Source organism: Danaus plexippus, chromosome 12 (genome assembly GCF_018135715.1).
Source record: "Danaus plexippus chromosome 12, MEX_DaPlex, whole genome shotgun sequence".
NCBI lineage: Eukaryota > Metazoa > Arthropoda > Insecta > Lepidoptera > Nymphalidae > Danaus > Danaus plexippus.
Genome location: NC_083545.1, coordinates 5,766,404 through 5,783,074, shown reverse-complemented (window position 1 = coordinate 5,783,074; position 16,671 = coordinate 5,766,404). Strand labels below are relative to the sequence as shown.

Genomic DNA, 16,671 nt, shown 5'->3' with positions numbered 1-16,671 from the left:
GACGAGTAAAACTGAAAGACGGCGACTACGAAAACTACGAACATAATTTTTCCAACCATTTTAGAATAAATAAGTGTTGTGTTGATGGAAGTAGTATTGAGACTCGAGTGTGATAATAAATGGGTTTCCGAGCTTTTTATATCAAAATGTAACCACTTTACTAATGAACCATGAGAGAAAAACACCCTAGGACGCCGCATTTTCTGATATAACCTAATTCCAGTAACAAAAGTATATTACTTTATTCTCTTCAAACTGAATTCATTATGACGTTTCAATCATAGTATGTACAGTATGCCTAAAACATGGATCCTAAAAATCTTATGAGGATAAAATGTAATCTGTATGCATATATATGTATGAAATATTATATTTGTTGCTTTTGAAAGGAACTTCGGCTCTCAGGAATAAACTAAAACAGGCCAAATCAGCTGTTATCTACATTTAAAGCAATAGTAATATATTTAATGAATAGAAATATAAATGATCAAAATCTATGAGAATCACAAAATTTTCTTTCCTTAGGCTTATTTATTGATTTGTTATTATACTTTTTGGTATATTTAATTAATATTTTGTCTATGCCATATAAATGATGTTTATAATTTCTGATCTTTTAAAATTTAATAGATCTTATGTTTTTCTTAACAATTGACGCAAATATTCATAATTTTACCTAAACATTAAGTTGGGAAATGAAAAATGCGTATATGCTATGAACCACAACTATATGGAAATCTAAATATAAGATTAAGAAGTAAATTTTCCGTCAGCCAGGAATGGTGTTGACATAAAATTAAGAAATTATATGTATGTATGTTATATTATTATACCTAATAGTGAAAGGTGAATTTAAAATTTATGAAAATCCAAGAATTTATCGAAAATTTTATGGCAAAAAACTATATTTGAAAATGTTTTTAATTTGTTTGAAGAAGTAGAGCGTATAATATATTTAAAATAAAAATAAAGAAATTCTCGTATCGGAATTAGATTACACTATTCAATGCGTTGTCCTGCTGTGTTTCCGTCGCGGTTCATTAGTAAGGTTGTTTTATTTGTATATAAAAAGCTCGTGAATCTGAATTGATATCACACTCAAGTCTTAACACTACTATCTTGTACACAACATTTCATAGCAACAAAATGGTTGGAAAATTTATGTTCGTCCTTTTCGTAGTCGCCGTCTTTCAGTTTTACTCGTCGCCAGTGACAGCCAATCCTGCCATCATCACTGGATACGACCCCATGGAAGTGTGCATTGAAAACTGCGCTCAATGTAAGAAAATGCTGGGAGCGTGGTTCGAAGGACAGCTCTGTGCGGAATCCTGTATTACATACAGAGGGAAAATGATCCCGGATTGTGAAAACTTCGCTTCAATTTCTCAATTTCTTAACAAACTATAGATAACTATAATAGTCATGAAACGATAGATTACAATATTCCTCTATTAAAATTATTCTCCTGTTAAAATTATATATGTAATGAAACGTAAACATATTATATTACTTTCTGTTTTTCTCTTATTGATATCCAATTGCAAATTATATTTCCTGTTTATTTCCTTATGAGATCGTCCTTTACATTATACGAGTACATGTATCAAGAAAAAAAGAATGAATTTTCCTATTAAAGAAAGTACATTTCTTTTGTAATTTTTTTTTTTCAAACTTACGCGTACAAAAATTCAATAAATCATATTAATTCACAACCGTATTAAACTAAAGACATTTACAACTTGTGCTGAGGTTCTATATACTGCGATTTATAATTTAAATCTCATCCAATACTCATAAAATATACAAACATAACGAGAGACAAACTAATTAACTGAGGTAGAACATATTTGAAGGAACCGCAACTCCATTTAATTGACTGGACTTCTTTTTTTTTCTTTTTTTTTATAAAGGGGAAAATCATCATATGACCCCTCTTGTCCTGGATGGGGCAAGAGGGAATATCAGACTCTTACTGACTAAAAAACCCCCATACCTTCTCCTGCTCCGAGCCAGGTCGCGGTACATTATTTCGCTTGCATCCGCAACCCGGCTTGGCAACGGCTCTAGGACCCTATCTGTGGTGGTCAGATGTCTCTTTGATGCACGCGCGGTACGCTACGCGCCGATCGCTTAGTTCTGGTTCTGATCGGGCGACAAGCTACCCTTGCTCGCCGTCCACAGACCAGCGCTTACGGTGGCTGGAGATCATCTCGCGATGCCCAACGCCTGGAGCGTCCCCTGCGGTGTCTGGGGCGTGAGGAGGATCATTCCCTCATGCGCTCCGCACCCTCCTTAGCTAGCGTGACTGCTTCGCAGAAGGAGGAGACGGCTTCCCAGTGCCTCTTGCTCCGCACCATGGCCTGAACTAAAGCCGAACGCGAGAGGTCGCCGCCGCAGATGGCTACCCTGAGGACACGACGGTGATCAGCCCAAACTGGGCACTCCGCCACCGTATGCTCCACCGTATCCTCTGGTTGGTCGTCGCAATGTAATTAACTGGACTTGGTTTTATAATCTTATTAAAAAGTTTCGAAGAAGTTTATTTTAAGGAATAATAAATATATTAATATAAAGATTCGTCTCCGGAACCTCTAAAAGGTATCAATTTATTAAAAAGCAGAAAAAAATATCAGTTGAATATTGAGTTACAGTTTAGCTATGAACGAAAATGTTTTCAAACGTTGAACTTAATATACTATATTTTAAGATGATTTGTAATTAAAGCTTCGTTTTCAAAATGTTACTTGGCTTAGAACTCCGTTTTACAATTCCTTTTATGTTTTCAAAACAGTCGTAGCATTTTTATTATTAAAAGGAAATATTGTCAAAATGGACTGCTAACGTTTCTTTCTAAAACATTTTGCAACAGATAGAAAATGGTGAGTCGTCACAGATTCCGGACGTGAATTTCAATGTTTCTATGAAAATGATGAAAAGAATCTTTCAGTGACATTCGTGATGTAATTAATACATTTTAACTCTGGTTATATGATAATTAAAGGAAGCTGAACCGTACATTGGTTATTAGAAAGTTCTTGAGTGACAAATATTATAGCAAAATTTCAGATATTTAAGATCCCTTCCCTTACAATATTTTAGAATTGAATTTCGATTTTTATTATAGCCTACAATCACACCAATGTATGCCTCGCGTAAAATGAATTTTGAGAAGAAAAATTCTCTACAATTTTAAGGATATGATCAGTGTGAAAACCAGTTTGGTAACAAATTTTGTGACAACTGAAAATGTTGAAACGCTCATGACTAACTTAACTTATAATAGATTAGTGAGTATCGTAACTACAATTATCAACATATGTAAGTTTTTCTAAAATGTGCTGTGATCTCAAAAACTATTCCTCTAAAAATTTCGTCACGACTTTGCAAATAGCTAGTGATTATCGAGATCCATTACTTAAATAATACAAATCACACAAATCTGTTCATTGTAAAAACTCCTTGAACAAACCTTTTTGTAAATAGAAGGTTTAAAAAGTTTCTAACTGTGCCGCTGGAGCTGTGATGCAATGTAGCGAAATCTGGATAATGAAAATATACCTATATGTACGTATGACACGTACCTTTGGTAACAGTTGCTTATAATATTTGTTGTTTAAATAACAATCCTTAATAATATAATGTATAATAAATTCGGATGTACTTCTTTTTATCATTATTATTGTATATATCGGATTTTATTACAAATTCATTGTTTTAAAGACAGGACGCCAGCCTCGCTGACGTCACTAATGTCACTTGTTTCAGTACGTTCCAGATATTTTAAAATGAAACTTCAATTCTTCTAAATGTTCTTGTATTTCTCCAAGATTCTTCATAATCACATTCTTTATGATCCGCACTCGCTGAACTCTGCCGTCCGCTGTCGTGCGTCCAGACGTCATATTTATACCAGAATTCAAACATAGTTCTATTCTCTTTGATTTCGTTTTACTTTTAACAATAGTAACGACGACCAATAGTTTTATAGTTTAACCAAGTTTTATAGTAATTGATGCCAGCCTTGAGTTATTTTCATGTTGCATCCGTCATTGAAGCTGCTTGCGCCGATATATATATAAATTTATTGTTTTTTATTTTTGTTTTGTTACCTATATAAATGATTATCGCAGTAAATTGTATGTTTGATACTTCTTGCTGTTAATGTTCTTGTTATATTTGTTGTTTTATTATTATTATATTATTTCTAAGGAAAGGTATAATACACTCCATGTCTAAATAACAGTGGAAACTGTTCTGGCAAATTGTTTTTACCCTACCGAAATAATTTACTGTAATACAAGCTGTATGTTTTCCCATAAATATAAACAAATAAATAAATACATAAACTCGTGAATCATATTTAATATTTAAAAATTTATTTTATATTGAACAGTTAAATATCTTTTTCAATAATATAATATAATAGTTTATTTTCGTATTAATAATATATAACCATATTTTTTTGTAAATTGCTTAATTTTTTTTTTGTTACCCTGAACAAAGCTTGCTCTGAGCATATATTATTAAATTATTTTTTTAGGTCGTTTACTTATGGATAAATTATGAGTAAATTGTAATGTTTATAAAGAAAAATTCGGCTTTCATGACTTTATATAACTGAAAAAGTAGTGAAAAAAGTTATTTTTAGTTATGCTTTATTTTATTCATAGCTTACAATTATTTTTTTATGAGATAAAAGAAACTTGTATGTCGTAATTATTGTTTTTAAAGTTTGTTAAGAAAGGGGGAAATTGAAGCGAAGTTTTCACAGTCCGGGATCATTTTTCCTCTGTATTTAACACAGGATTCCGCACAGAGCTGTCCTTCGAACCACGCTCCCAGCATTTTCTTACATTGAGCGCAGTTTTCAATGCACACTTCCATGGGGTCGTATCCAGTGATGATGGCAGGATTGGCTGACACTGGCGACGAGTAAAACTGAAAGACGGCGACTACGAAAAGTACGAACATAATTTTTCCAACCATTATGTATTGCTGAGTAAAATGAAAGTGTTGAAGGAAGTATTATTGTAACTTGAATGTGATAACAAACGGCTCTTCGAACTTTATATATCAAAGTGATAGTACGAACGAAATGAATCAGAAAATAAAACAGCAGGATGCTGCATTAACTGACATAATCTAATTCCCTTAAGAAAATATCCTTACATTTATTCTCTGTTACCCAAATGAAATTATTTTCTCAGTTCCGTTATTCATTTGCTAATTCTTATTACTCCTACCAGAAGCAAGACTTATTTATGAATTAATTATCTATAAATAAATAACTTTAAAATTATATTGTCTATTTTGTATGCTTTTGATCAAATTTCAAAATGCGTAATAGATTTGTATTTGATAATTGATAAATATTCTTAAATACATAGACTAGTAAATACTTAGTCTCAACTATACATGAAATTATAATTTGGTACAACACTTTGCTATTGTGGATTAATACAATACAACAAAGTTATTGTAGGTGATACCTACTAATTTAACTTTATTAATGATACACCTTTTTTTTTTTGATGACGCAGGGAAACTCTTTTTCCGAGCCGTCTCACCGGCCTTGGTGGGGCCGGAGAGGATGTGTGAGACTCGAACTGGGCAGGTCCCTACTCACTAAAACCACTGCGAAAGCCATCGGCCCCTATGTTGGTGCACCCCGGATCTGTCAGCGACAGGGCACACCAGCGACTGGCCGGTCGTTGAATGATACACCTTAGACCAATATATTATATAGTGAAATAATACGCAAAGAACAGAAACTACAAAATTATAGAAATTTATGCTTACATACTTGGTACATAGAACCATTGAGAGACTAGTTATAGGAATATTAAAACATAGGACAATAGGACACATACAACAGAATCATCGATTCACACGTAAATAATTCTCATTAGTAAATAATGGTAGTATCGAGGTCAGCTACCCTATTTTCTTAATTTAATCAGTTTTTACAGACAGTCGTTGCAAATACAAAAATACTTAAAAATATTATATGACGATAAAATAAACGAGAATTAGCGTATTACGTAACTTTTATATCAACTAAATTTAAAAAACCATTAGTGTCATAACATTATCATATATATTTATCACATTCATGATATTACCAATATAAAAATAATTAACGTAAAATAATCACACGCAGGGGTGATAAGATATTCTGTTGTCATTCTTATGAGACGAAAGAATCTAATGAACACAATTCAGAATAAACAAATGAGGAATTCAAATCGTTAATGTTGGCAAAATTGTTTAAACCTTCATACCAATATAATAAAGCTAAAAATGAAAACTTTGTTGTCAATGTAAAAATGGCATATCATATTATCTGTTTAAGCGAATGGACGTTACTATATAAACTCAAGAATTTAAAATTATTAAAAAAAACTTGCTTTTAATTACACCTGACTGGTGAGTATTATAATAAAATTATTAAAATTTTATTGGAAAATGCAAGCTTTATTTGCATTTGTAGAGTTATTTGTATTATAATTGTTCCGTATAGTATTCTTTTGTAAAGATTGGTTAAGCAATTAAGAAATATATCTATTATAATACACAAATGATTTATAAGTCTATATTATAATAGCTCTGTGTAATTTCATGACGTAAAAGATTTTTGTTGATATGTTGGCAATTTAATTGGCAATTTTATTTGAAGTTCAATTTGAATTTTAATGTGTGCAAAAAGTTTTACTTCGTAAATTATCGTAATAGTCATGTTAATGGTTCGATTTAATTTTGTTACTATCTATAGTTGTCTCATTAAGAAAAAACAGTATGTTATGGAAGTTTTATTAAAAAAGAATTGTTATTTTTTTAAAGTTAGATTTTTTATTCGAATAAACAAACCAGTAACTACATAAGTAAGTAACGTTTTTATGGAATTCAATTCTTTTTTATTATTTTATTCAATTATAATATGCCTTATCAGCATTATTTTGTAACCTTTATAATCTTAGATAAATGAATCGTTGAACTGATGAATATTTTTGATACTTAATAAATTTCCGTTAATAATGTTTGTGAACCGACATATATTTACTAACAATAAAATATAAATCAATAAGTACAAATCTGAAAGTTCCAATTTTTATTCTAAATAAACTCAATCCAGCATGATGAAAATAAAGTTTTGAGAAAAAATCTACCAATATTATTCAGACTTAAGTCTAATCTCCGTTCTCATTATTATTCTGCAATAGTATAAGTCTCTTGTCTCATTTAATGAAACTATTGACCCGCATAACATGCATGCATTTGGACAAAACTAAATTGACTGAAATTTTGAGTTTAATCTTTAGATATTAAAATCTTAAAAGTCACATCAAGGTTTTTTTTTTAAAAAAAGCCCTTCAATTAAAGAAACTTATGCCAACATCAAATCAAAACTTCAAATTTACGGAAGGAAAGTTTTTATGGTATGTTAAAGTTGAATGTAGCTATTATAGAAAGGATTCTGATAGTTTAAAACACGCAAAGTTATATTAAGAGGAGCAAAAGTAAAGCAAAAAATACTTCCATCCTCGCAATAACATGCGAAAAAATGGCAACTGGAATCTATGTAAAGATGTATTGTATTCAATGTAAAGATTTTTTTTTAAATATAAATACTGTCTGTTCATCATGTAGCATAATAAATAAAACAAACTGATAGAAAAAACATACTAATTCCCTATAATATTATTATTTTTAACTTTTGAACTTATAATTTTATTTGAATTTTTTTAACATATATGCTTATCCCTAGTTTGGACTACTACAAAATTTTTACACATTAAAGTATTGGTGTGGGTTATTGAACGAAAAACGTGAAACGCTTCGTGTGTAGTCTGACAATGCAAACTTATTGTTAGAATAAGTGCAACGATGGCAACGCTTCTTAACACAATACTTTCAATCACCTATTGTATCTACTAACAAGTACAAATGTAAATAAAATGTAAATTACTTTATATTCTATAGTCCATTTCTAGTTATAGGCTTATATAGGCTTTTATATATAAAAATATATAGTACATTAAAAGAAGTTTACGCTGCAACATATTTAAACCAATGGACTATTAAAAACGCACATTATATGATTTAAAAAAATATACACTTGTGTGTCTGAAGTATTAGAATAACCCCTTTTCACTTAATCCATATGGTCCATATACTAAACTATTTTCTTTTTACAACTGTTGTGTGTCCATCTGTTAAAATAAACAAAAACCTGTTTAAGGTATCTACTCGATTTTTTTATTTTCATTATTACATTTTCCTGACGTTTCGATTACTTTTCAGCAACCGTGATCACGGGCTGATGAAAGGTTGCCCGGCATAGTTTTGTAACAATTTCCAGTCCATATTGGTTCACATAATTATATCTAAGATTTTAAAAATCACGTATTTATCCGAAAAACTTAGTTCCATTTAAACAGACAATCAGAAAAACTTGTACAAAGAAAATGTTTGTTTGTTTCACTTTCTTTCTGAAACGGTGGGATTAATTTTGTCGGGACTTTCATTAGCGGATAGAGGATGATGATTTAATGAAAAAAATAACTCCCTCACGCGAACGTAGTCGCAGACACATCCAGTTTTAAATATTATCTAATGGCATATCATGATATCTAGGATTTTCACGAATATTACACTATATTAATTAAAACGGTATACTCGGATTTAACCTTCTATTTCAATCTCGTTTTCACATGAACACGGACGGTTACCTACTGCAAAGTTAACTATCCATCGTCGCGTTATAAATCGATGTTTTTTTAACAAAATATGCGTAGATTCTTCAGTTAAATCCAGAAATAAGTATCCATTTACATTCATTTAAAGGCTTATTTATTTATTTAAACTTTCTATCCGTACCTTCAAAATATAATGAGGAACAATAATATATAATGCCGGCCACACAAGATACAATTCAGGATTTGCGCAACATGTATTGGAAGAAAACTGCGCAAATTTCCGACATGCACAAATTCTGAAAAATTAACTTTTTTCAGAATTTGTGCATGTGCATGTTTCAATTATCAATTTGTGCAATATTGCGTATGCCAAAGTTTACATCAACGTGTGTGGTAGCAGTATCAGCCACCTACATTTGCACGTAAATTTCGCGCCAAAATGAACGAGACTACCGAGGGGCACGGAGTACACGCTATCATAGAAGAATTTACAAATATATATAGGAATGAGCCCTGTCTTTGACAAATAAAAAGTAAAGAATACTAAAGGTACAAAAAAAAAATTAACCACTTTAGTCCATATAATTCGGTGCCTTTTCTAAAGTTTCAGTTTTTTTTATTATAATTAAAATAAAGCATAAGTAGCTCGCTGCATGTACGGACACTTGAACTAATATCACTGAGATGACATTTGTGCAAGCTTGCTCGAGCCGTTTGTGGTCACCCCCGAAATACATGTATTTGTGCAAGTATGAACTTACTCAAGTATCTTGGATCGTCTGTGGCCGGCTCAAATACATAGATATGTAAACAAAACTCCCCGGTGACGCTGTCAAAACCAATAGGGCTAACAAAAGACGAATAAAAAAGACAGTTTAAAAATAATTTTTCCAGGCTAAATCCAACTATTTGGTCCACACAACTTTATATAAAGAAAAATAAACAAAACTATTTGATCATGTTGTTTTATCTCTAAAGTCACATGGCTGTATCAAAATAAAATAAAGATATTTATAATGATTTTGACCATTATCACAATGGTATATATTTCAAAAATGTATAGGTGCATTCACCTAATTATATCAAGTATTTATTCAAAAAGAAACTAATAATTTGTTTGCTTACTTAACATTAGTACTTTGCATTCGCTATGTCTTTAAAAGTATAATAAAGTGGAGTCGTATAAATAAGTTTTGAACACACAAAAAATATTTTGAATAGATTATTGCATATATAGATATGAAGCTAAAAATAAATATATTTTAGGAGGCATGTTACTTCGACGGGTATATAAGCAGCATAGATGGGTAACATCACATGTGAAGCTATTATCAACACAGAAACCCTCGATAGACCTGAAAGTCGACAGCGATGGAGTCGCTATACTTAACTTACAGAGACCTCCTGTTAACAGTTTCAACTTGGACTTTCTCAAAGAAATGAGCCATACATTAGACTTTGTCGAGAAAAATAAAATCACAGCCATGATATTAACATCAGTAAGTTTATTGTAATTGTTGAAAAGTCCTTTTGTATTTGCATAATTTTACGGTTTTTTGTAATTTTGAAGATTTCGTAGGCGTTTCCAAAGGTATTTTCAGCTGGTTTGGATATAAAGGAGATTTACAAGCCTGATGCCGTCAGGTTTAAGGAGTTCTGGTCAACTCTTCAAGAAGTCTGGATGAAATTGTTCGGTGCGAGTTTCATAACAGCAGCTGCTATCAATGCAAGTCTAGTTATGAGTTATTCTACTACTAACAAAACCAGAAGTTCGTAATGATGGATGAATTTTATTGCTCATTCACACCAAAAAACTGAAGAACCAATTTTTATCCATCCATATATTAAAATATAGGATAAAGAATTTATTTTTCAAAATCTTCAAATCATTTATTTTGATTTCAAAACAGAATTAGTATGTAATAATAAATATTTCTAAATATATTTTAAATCTATTATAAAATTGTGTTAAACTTAATTTTGAACCTTATATTGTTCGTGGTGAAGGCCTTATTACCATCTCGTCGATTCCAGGGTCAATCTCCAGCGGGTGGTTGTCTCATGGCAATGAGTTGTGAATACAGAGTAATGACGAAAGGTAATTTTACTATTGGGATGAATGAAACCAGCCTGGGTTTAGTCGCTCCGAGCTGGTTCATGGAACTCATAAAAAATACTATCAATCAGAGGGAAGCTGAATACGCGTTTACCACGTCGAGGATGTTCACCCCTGAAGAGGCATTGAAGGTATTGTACCTACTGTTATTATAAATGTAAAAGAAAACAATACATAATCAACTCTGTATATCAGAAAAGTCATTAATAAAATCTATTTATAAATTAAAACATTTTTACGAGAAAAATTTTAGTTCAAGAATTTCAAAGGTCGATTCATACGATCACATTAAAAATAATCATGTCTGAAATCGAATATTTATAAATACAACTAAATATAAATAGCTTTCTTTCTTAATGAAATAATTTAATTATTAAAACGTAGAAAATTAAGGCTATCTTATAACAAAATTAGTGTAATATTGTTCCAGTGGCAGTTGTTGTTGCTTTTCGTTTATATTGTAATATATTATTATAAGTAATAATCTTGTAACAAAAACTAAAAACTTATTAAAATAAGCTTATTATAATGGCTTATATTTATCGCAACATTTATTACCAGGTAAGACTTATAGATGAGATCGCCACCGACAAAGATGACGCCATTGCTAAATGTAAGATATTCATAAAAAAGTTCGATGAGATAACACCAGCATCTAGAATAAACACCAAGATGAAGCTGAGGGAACCGCTCATTAAAAAACTTCAAAATACAAGACAGGAAGATACGGAGGAAATTTATGAATTGTTCGTACGTCCTGAGACACAAAGAACTCTTCAAATGTACATGCAAAAGATAAAATGAATGCATTAGATTGATATATTATTTAAATTTTTTGATGGCAACACTGACTGTTCATGTAATTTAGAATAAAACTTACTTTTTCTTTTAAAATTATATCTAGTATAAAGAAAAATAAAACATTCACCAAATTATTATTTTTTTAATTTCGTTAATACTTTTAAGTATTTAATTAAGTACTTAGTTAAAAAGTACGAATACGTTTTAGAAATATGAGATGTTTGAATATCTGGTAATAAAATCTATGTTTGTAAGTGTTGATACTAGTTGAACTAGTGATATTAATTCTAATATCACTAGTTCTCATTTCCTTGGACAATTCAATTATAGGAAACAGAGTGGCGTCCTGGAGTTTAGTGTGCACAGTTGTATAGAAAATAGAATCCGCATTTTGGTATAAAAAGCTTGAAAACTCACTGAACATCACACTCACTTCTCAATACCACTTTCTTCGACATAACATTTCGCTACTCTAAAATGGTTGGAAAATTTATGTTCGTACTTTTCGTAGTCGCCATCTTTCAGTTTTACTCGTCGCCAGTGTCAGCCAATCCTGCCATCATCACTGGATACGACCCCATGGAAGTGTGCATTGAAAACTGCGCTCAGTGTAAGAAAATGCTGGGAGCGTGGTTCGAAGGACAGCTCTGTGCGGAATCCTGTATTAAATACAGAGGAAAAATGATCCCGGATTGTGAAAACTTCGCTTCCATTTCTCCATTTATTACCAAACTTTGAAAAAAAAAAAAGGAAAAAATTTTCCCTCGATAACATATACAATTTTGGTTTATATCAATCAACATGTTTCATTTTAAATGACCGCAAAAATAACATTAATAAAGTGTAATCATAAATTATTGTGACAATTATTGTTTAAAGTATTTCATCAAACCTTCCAAAAAAAATTTCAATTTCAATTCCACCAAGTCATCTAAAGATTATCGCTCGTTTCCATTTATCAAAAAGACCGCTTTAATAAAAGTACCTACTGCAGAAATCATTTTTTTTTAAATGTTTTATGTATTATTTTACACAAAATAATTTGTATTGAAGACATATAAGACATAGTTTGGTAACTTAACTTAGTAAATACATTGGTATGTCCCCTAAGATTCTAATCAAAATAGATAAAAATAAATCAAAGTTTAGCAGAAAATTAACATAGAATTGAAAAGTGGGAGAGACGTCAAATACGAAATTGTAAATAAATTATCAAAAATCCATAAAACAAATAAAACACTTTTGAGTAGATTTGCAAATCTTAGCACTATGATTATATCTAAAACATTTATAACATTGCATAAGAGGCGCTTTGTTTTCACTGACACTAAATCGGTATATGGTATACACATTCAGATAATATAGCTGTTGAAAAAGTAATACTGATGGTACCTAATGGTTTTCTTTCACCATTCACCCTTCTCATAAAACGCCTCTCACCAGTAATTTGATGTGAATATTAATAGTAAAGATTAAGTTTTTAAACAATTCTTCAATAGATAAACTTGTGAGAACATCTTTTATTACTCCGATTGTTTTCTAGGCCCGAGCTAATATGTAAGTTTTTAAATCATTTTTAGTATGTAAATCGCAATTTTTAAGAAACGCTTTGGGTTTATTATTATTTACTATTGGGTTTATATATAATTGCATTAACTCGTTTAATATTTTTCACGCCCTTCACGTCATTTTTTAATAAACTGGTAGGTAAATGTTAGTGGATTTTGGTTCCCAAGTTTAGTGTCTTTAGTGCTCTCAACAAAAACAGAGCAAAGCTATTAGGGAATACCATCACGTATATACCAATACACGTGTGTCAATCCATGTTTATATTATAGCTTGTAATACCTATCCTTGACCTCGCTGCTATTGTTCCGCTAAACCTCGTCTCCGGAATAATGTCTCTTAGGCAGTGCCGGCGTTAGGGGGGGGCGTGATGGGGCGATGGCCCAGGGCGACAAATTCGGGGGGGCGCCAAGGTCTGAAGTTGGAGTCTCTTGCCTCTCCTGGTGCAAACCCTCAGAACTGTCCTCTACGCTCTGTGCATATGCATATTTTTTATTGAGATTTTTTTTAGATGGATTTTTTGAGGGTTTGTGGTCGAGGAGCGACTCTAACGATATCGTTAGAGTCACTCCTCGACCACACGGTGCTTACGCTTACGATTGGTGCAATACTTCCACCGCCAAACCGATACGCGTGACACGTGGTAGATGGTGGGGATAACTGAACCTTCTACGTCCGCGTCGTTAGCTCTGGGTAACGCTAAAGGAAAGATGAAATTCTTAATATAATTTTACTTGGGATCAGCAAAAAACTAACACTTGAAATTGCTTCCCTCAAGTGGACGCCACAATATTTTCGCCCGGGGTATCAGTGGCCCTTACGCCGGCACTGCTCTTAGGGGGTGGAGGCCTACAGGCCCCACGGTTGTCCGGGGCGGTATCCCCCAGAGGTGCAAACATATTTTACACTATTTATACTTTTGCTTATTATTTACAACTAATTTTAAAACACCACCTTTAAGTAAATATTGGCAAATTTTTAAATTTCCCGCTTGTAATTTTGAAAAAAAATTCACTTGTAACAATAGTTTTAGATTTGCCGCCAATTCACAAAAACAAATGACATATGAATGCAATAGGTTACCAGAAAGTAATAAAATTGAAATTGAAAAAGTTTTTATTAGCAATATTGCTAACTGGCCAGTTCTAAACATTTTCATTGCCTACGCATATATTACCCACGCGTATATATTATTTATAAATATATTTTATTTATAATGGCAACCCTATATTCTAACAGATTCAGATTTCAGAGTGATAGACGAGAGTCTAAGAGACTAAGAACCGAAAAGTCAAAGTCCGCTTTTGGACTATTTTAAAAGTTTCGTAATAAAATTTTATTTTATTTTCAATTGACAATTACTTTGATAACTTCGCAAAAGTTTGCACGTTACAACTGGTTATTATTGTAAGTTTTGAGTTAGTTTACAATTAGTTTGTCAATTTTGAAATTGTATTAATTTATACTAACACATTTATATCTTTTGCTTCATAAACACAAACTTTGTTTTTATAAATAAAATTGTATGAAGTAACTTAATCTAGTATACTTATTATAAACGCAACTTTTTTTATAGGCATTATGTCTGTTTTACGACGTGTACTGTGCCAAAACAGGTGGTTACCACAAACCAGAGCACTTTCCACTCAAGGGCCCTTAGTGGATTTAAAGGTGGATAATGCCGGTGTGGCTGTAATGACTTTACAAAGACCACCCGTTAACAGTCTTAACCTGGACTTACTCAAAGAAATGAGCAAATCATTAGACGAAATTGCAAAGAATAAAAGTAAAGCCATGATTTTAACATCAGTACGTTTATTAGAATGTTGTTATATTTATAGTAAAATCTGTTGATGTTTTATCAAAAGAGACATTATTTACAGGCATCACCAAAAGTATTTTCAGCAGGTCTTGATATAATGGAGATGTATAAACCAGACCTAAAACGGGTAGAGGAGTTCTGGACAACTCTTCAAGAAGTTTGGTTTAAATTGTTCGGATCAAACTTTATAACCGCTGCTGCAATCAATGTAAATAGACCTTATATTTGTTTGTATGAGCTAGTACAAAGAAAATACACAAAAATTCACATAAAAAAATTATGTATCACAAAATAAGAATAAATAATGTTCACCTTAATATACATAAATTATCTAATCTGTGTTTATTACATACAGCAAGTAAGCTGCTTTAAGCCTCTTTAAAATAAATATATTTAAATTTAGAATTTAAATTAATTACTATTGAATATCTTCAGGGTCATGCTCCAGCGGGCGGTTGTCTTTTGGCTATGTGTTGTGAATATAGAGTTATGACTGGTGGCAATTTCTCGATTGGCCTGAATGAGACCGCTTTAGGGATTGTCGCCCCCAATTGGTTTATGGACACCATGACCAATACCATTCCTGTGAGAGAAGCTGAATATGCACTCACAACTGCTAGGATGTTCAATGTTGAAGAGGCTTTAAAGGTATAAAAAATCTATAACAGGTATAATATAAAGGTTTAAAGAGCGATTACTGTTTGACTTACAATATTGTCCTTTGTTGTTCACAATAGTCATTACAGGCAATCACATCATTAGTAAACAACTATATATTTAAAAGACATTAATTACTTAGATTTCATACATTATTTTATGTTACAAAGCAGTTTTATTGACATGTATGGATTGTTAGCATCATGCTCATTGTGGCTGAATCAGCTTGTTTCAATTATTTGGACTTCCAGTTGAAACTATTGTTCAGCTCTGATATATGAATTCCTTATTAATGCAATTCTTCATTATAGTTTATCCTTAATTAATTTCAGCTTAATGCTTTTATTATTCTGATAATTTTAATACAGTGTCTTGAAAACAGGTTGGACTCATAGATGAAGTCGCAACTGACAAAGATGACGCTATTGCTAAATGCAAAGGATTCATTGGGAAGTTCGATAGAATCCCGGCACTGGCTCGTTCCATCACGAAATTGAAAATGAGACAAGCTGCTATAAAGAGACTACAGGACGGTAGACGTGAGGATCTGAATGAATTTTTACAGTTCGTCCAAAATCCTAAAATCCAGAAGAGCCTCGAAATGTATATACAGTCATTAAAAAAGAAAGCTTAAATATTTTACAGTTTTGCTTGTGCTAGTCCGTTTACAGTTTTATATTGAAATAATCAATAAATATAAGTGAAAATGTTGACCAGAGATGTTTATAAATATTAGCAATCTGCAAAAGTAGATTATAAACATTGCGAAAGTGACCTTATTACATCGTTATCATCTTTTTTTTGTTAACTATCATAAAAATAGAAATATATTATACAAATAATATGACATAATAATACTATACAATTGTTTAATAAATAATTTACAGAATAAGTTCTTTTTTATACCAACAAATTTTCCTCTATTTGCCCTCCGGTATTAAATGCTGCATGAAATGTACTAAGAAGCAAATTTGAATGCTTAAAACCAATGCATCTGACACTAAAAAGTGCAT

The 16,671-nt window shown here is 31.5% G+C and overlaps 2 protein-coding genes across 2 annotated transcripts; both read left to right on the top strand.

The window, feature by feature from the left end:
• The first annotated feature begins 6,333 nt into the window (after positions 1-6,333).
• Positions 6,334-11,744, top strand: LOC133319096 (enoyl-CoA delta isomerase 1, mitochondrial-like). Its single transcript, XM_061522260.1, has 5 exons — positions 6,334-6,426; positions 9,963-10,195; positions 10,276-10,422; positions 10,731-10,943; positions 11,374-11,744. Exons 2-5 carry the CDS (start codon positions 9,968-9,970, stop codon positions 11,614-11,616), a joined length of 831 nt encoding a protein of 276 aa, XP_061378244.1. The 5' UTR covers positions 6,334-6,426; positions 9,963-9,967; the 3' UTR covers positions 11,617-11,744.
• Positions 11,745-14,426: 2,682 nt separating this feature from the next.
• LOC116772542 (enoyl-CoA delta isomerase 1, mitochondrial-like) lies at positions 14,427-16,550 on the top strand. Its single transcript, XM_032664763.2, has 5 exons — positions 14,427-14,586; positions 14,756-14,988; positions 15,063-15,209; positions 15,437-15,649; positions 16,041-16,550. The coding sequence occupies exons 2-5, from the start codon at positions 14,761-14,763 to the stop codon at positions 16,290-16,292; spliced, it is 840 nt and encodes a 279-aa protein (XP_032520654.2). The 5' UTR covers positions 14,427-14,586; positions 14,756-14,760; the 3' UTR covers positions 16,293-16,550.
• The last annotated feature ends 121 nt before the right edge of the window (positions 16,551-16,671 follow it).